This window comes from Microtus ochrogaster, chromosome 5 (genome assembly GCF_000317375.1).
Source record: "Microtus ochrogaster isolate Prairie Vole_2 chromosome 5, MicOch1.0, whole genome shotgun sequence".
Taxonomy (NCBI): Eukaryota; Metazoa; Chordata; class Mammalia; order Rodentia; family Cricetidae; genus Microtus; species Microtus ochrogaster.
This window is the reverse complement of record NC_022012.1, coordinates 19,477,874-19,482,360: the sequence shown is the minus strand read 5'-3', so window position 1 is coordinate 19,482,360 and position 4,487 is coordinate 19,477,874. Positions and strand designations below refer to the sequence as shown.

The 4,487-nt window shown below is 34.5% G+C and overlaps 1 protein-coding gene across 2 annotated transcripts in view; it reads right to left on the bottom strand.

Moving 5' to 3' along the window:
* Sept7 (septin 7) overlaps window positions 1–4,487 on the bottom strand; it is a 67,686-nt gene that overhangs the window by 18,378 nt on the left and 44,821 nt on the right. For both annotated transcript variants that reach the window (XM_005346960.3, XM_005346961.2), the window contains exons 7-8: window positions 3,253–3,370; window positions 206–298 (exon numbers count right to left, since the gene is read on the bottom strand). In XM_005346960.3, the coding sequence (XP_005347017.1) occupies window positions 206–298; window positions 3,253–3,370 (211 nt within the window). The remainder of the gene's footprint in view (window positions 1–205; window positions 299–3,252; window positions 3,371–4,487) is intronic.

Here is a 4,487-nt window from a genome sequence, read left to right as displayed (position 1 = left end):
ATGGTTGTGAGCCACCATGTGGTTGCTGGGAATTGAACTCAGGACCTTTGGAAGAGCAGGCAATGCTCTTAACCACTGAGCCATCTCTCCAGCCCCCGTATTTGTTTTTGTAAGCCAAGTACTTTAAAAGTGAAACTTCTGTTTTTTCATATTAGAGTATAATTAGAAGGCCCAAATACTTCACTGTGCATAGAAACAAACCTACCTTTATCTTCTTAACCAGCTTATTCTCTTCTTCATCATCTGTTTCTGGAAATTCATATATTTTAATTTTATGTTCTTGGATTTCTTTCATTATCTATAACAGAAGTAGGGAAAGGACACCACATATAATTATGACATAAGCAGTTATTTTTCCTTTTTCTTGGATTTTCATGAGACACCTCAGTTTCTGGTCATTTGTTGTTCATATTTAAATATCAAAACCTATTACTGGAGATCAGGGAGAGAAGGTAAAGATGCTTGCCATGAAAGTCTGGGAGATTTATAAACGTAGAAGGAGAAAGAAAAAAAAACAACTCTACAAAATTATCCTCCAACATCTACAAGTATGACGTGGCATATGCACCATCTTCCCTTCACTCTCGTGCACACACGCACACAGCAAAATGAATTTAAAATATTTTTAAATTCAATTACTTCAGAAGTGTCAATCTTATGGTTATCATCCAAAAATAATTCTACAAATGAAAGAATATTTATTCTAGAATGGCATTTATCCAGGTGGTCTCTATCTTCTATAATGGTTTTTGATCAATCGTTTAAAATGAATGTGATTCTTTCTCTTGATATAACTTACTATAAAACCTAAGCAACATAGCTTAAAGTCACCTAAAAATAATAGAAAAGGGTAAGTAAAAAAATTACAACATTTGTCCTAGGAGAAAGGTATACACTCTAACAGAAAAAGTTATTACATGAACAAGCATACACACATAAATCAAAGGCTAGATAAGCAAGTTAGGAGAAAATACACACTAGAAGTAAAGAACCTCAAGACTTAATAATAACAGAAATTATCTATTTCAAATTAAATTACCTTGTCTAAGAGGATTTCAAATTCACAAGGGAAAATACAGATGTCCAACTAACAGTCACCTACCTATACAATTCAAACTCCCAAAACAACCCTCCCCTTGTAACTTGTACTACTGTGCTCACAACAAAAGACTCCAACAGCCATATAGAGGCTGTAAACAAAATGAGTTATATGATTACTATGCTAAACAGAAATAAACAGGAGTAATCCCTGCATAGTGTAGTAGACACCTGTAATCCGAACACTTGGAAAGCTGAGGCCAGAGGACTGAGAGTTCTTTGCTAGCCTAGGCTGAAGAGTGAAGACCTAGCTCAAAAAAGAAAAAGTTATCAATGGCCACCAATAGGACCATGCCTTTAACATTGGGCATCTATCTACCCTAAAAATAAATCAATGGCTGGGCAAGGTGGCACAAACCATTAATCTCAGCACTCAGAAGGCAGGCTGATCTCTGTGAGTTCATGAGTTCATCTTGGTCTAAATAGTGAGTTCCAAGCCAAGAGCTACACAGTGAGACTCCTGTCTTGAAGAATAAAAATGAAAATACCTTTTGCCACAGGCAACAAAGAAGTAGGACAGACTCTACTAAGGAGAGGTAACAAGCCATGTGGCAGAACGTAGATTAATATCAACGAGTTAATTTAAGTTAAGAGCTAGTTGGGAACAAGCCTAAGCTAAGGCCAAGCTTTCATACTTAATAATAGCTGTCCATTTCATTATTTGGGAGAAAGTGGACAACAAAGAAAGTCCAACTATGAAAAATTGCAAGCTTAAACAGCAGTGATCCTTAGTCAAAAGTTAAACACTAAAATTATGTAAATAAGCATTTTCAAAATAAATGCTAAAGCCCCAACTTCCTCTATATAACTAATGTCTAACAATTGTTTTGAAAAAATTCCAAATCATTTCCTGAGTAAGAAATATGGCTCTAAGCATAAAGAAAAGAAACTTGAGCCTAGAAGCACAGTACAGAGTTAAAGTACATATACCAAAGGCCTTGAGTTCAATGCTGGGTGAAACGAAAGAAAAAGGATGGGGATGGGAGCAGGGGAAGGGCAGTAGGCACATGACCAATCTTAAAGAAGAAACCATTACTAATACTAATGTATCCTTTCAACATCTAACTTCTCAGAATAAATCAGTATCAATATAGAGTTATAGACTATTCAAGGCAGAAACTTAAGAAGCAAAGATAGAATTGCCTCAACGTGGAGTCCAGTCTGGTTATAGTGACCCCCATCTCAAATTACAACAATGGAGAAATAAGACAAAAGAAGAAAAGGAGGAGGAAAAGGGGCAAAGAAATAAATGAGGAAAGATGAAAAAGAAGAGAATGAATAGAAAGAGAATGGAGAAAAAAAGGGAGAGGAAAAACATACCTGTGATGAAAATATTGGTAGTAAAAGCTGTCTAAAGATGCCAAAATTTGTATGAATTTAACACCACTTCAAGAACATTGTTCATTTTGTAACAAGTTTTAAGGTATTCTAAAATTCATATTTCAAAAGTTTTAAAAGGTATGTTGTTACAGAGAAGCTTACAAAGATAATAAGATAACAAAAATATAAGGCTTATTTTAGGAGCCTGTCCTGGAACTAGCTCTTGTAGACCAGGCTGGTCTCGAACTCACAGAGATCTTATTTTAAATATAATACAAAATCATTTTTTAAACACTGATCAAAAATTTAAAGACTTAGATTTAAAGAATAGACAGACTTTCAAAAATTTAACTTAGATTTCATAAATTCCATATATAAAAAACTGAATACAACAAACTGAAAAAATGTATCATTAAGAATATTATTATAGCCTGGCAGAGGTGGCATATGCCTTTAATCTTAGCACTTGGGAAGGAAAGGTAGGTGGATCTCTGTGAGTTTGAGGTCAGCCTGGTTTAGAGTTCCAGATAGCCAAAACTACACAGAGAAATTGTCTCAAAAGAAGAAAAAAACAAATAAAACAACAACAAAAAAAAAAACCCTAAAACCAAAAAAGGGGTGGGGGAATTGCTACTGCAATAACAGGGCATGAGTTTGGGGAAGGAAGATTAAATTCGTATTTGTGTATGTGTGTGTGTATTATTTTCTAGACATTTATTTTATTAAGTAATACAAACAAAAGATTCAAGAGAAAATATGGAAGATAAATAGACTAAAAATAACATATTGATTAAAATGGCTAGAAAATCGAAAAGGTAATTCATTCTTCCTTACCTGCTTTTTAAACTGTTGGCATTCCTCTGGTGTGAGTGTGTCTGCTTTGGCAATTAGTGGGATGATATTCACTTTTTCATGCAAACGTTTCATAAATTCAATATCCAATGGCTTAAGCCTGAAATATACAGTATTTAATATGACTGAATACATCTGTTTGAAGGAAGAGATTCTTCACATTAAATGCAATAAGCTACTTTACTTATCAGAAACACTTTGAAGATGTACTGGGTCAGCCAACAGGCAGAACAAGAACTTTAAGAAGCAATGGAGTGGTTAAGAAGGCTTTTTGACTCTTGCCTTTGAAACACCCTGGTCACTGGGTTATGCCCCTAAAAGAGGAATTGGAAAAACCACAAAGGTTCCTAGTAGAATTTACTAGAATCAGCTTTATATTTATTTATTAAGGTTAACAAGGTAGTTGGGTTTTTTCCTGTGAAAAATAGTAGTCCTCTTTCTATATATGCAATTCTTGCTGTCAATTATCTTAGACAAAATGCTAAAACGTCAATTTTCAATATGCCTCTCTGTTATTATAATTTGGCTCTGGCATCTAAGACTTCCACTATAGTACCTATCATCACTAATTTGCCCAGAATTCAGCATCTAAAATATGACTGCTTCACCAGTTCTTCTAGAATCCTTAGGATTCTCTTTGCCAGTTAGGTCTTTAACATGCGATTTCCTCAGAATTCTCTGCTAGGTCACTTTCATTTTTAACCTTACATTCTGTATGACTAACATGAATATAACAATTTAGGACAAAAAATTACCAAATCCATACCCACTCAAAATTTTATCTAACCCAGTAGTTAGATATGACATTAGCAAGTGACTGTAGACTGTACTAAGACTACTGTACAGACCGAGGGATGGAGAGAAAAGCCTGATTCATTTACCAGATTGTACGTAACTTCAGCCTATAGAGAGCAGGTCATTTGTAATTCAAGATCAAATTCACTGCCGCATTCTTTCAACAAATCTACTAAGTATATATCAACAGGGAAAATTCTGCTCCATCTTTAAAAGTTATTAAGCTGAGCAACTGTTTAGGAACAGGCACAGGAAATAAAAATATTCCCTTATGACAAGCAAAAAATGGCTTAAAGTCACACATATCATTTAAATCATATTTCTTCTCTTAAAAAAAAGGTGAACCCAAAGAAAAACATATAGCTATCCTCCTGGGTAGGGGAAGTAGACAAGATTGCCAGGCAAAAAATCGAGATCTTAAG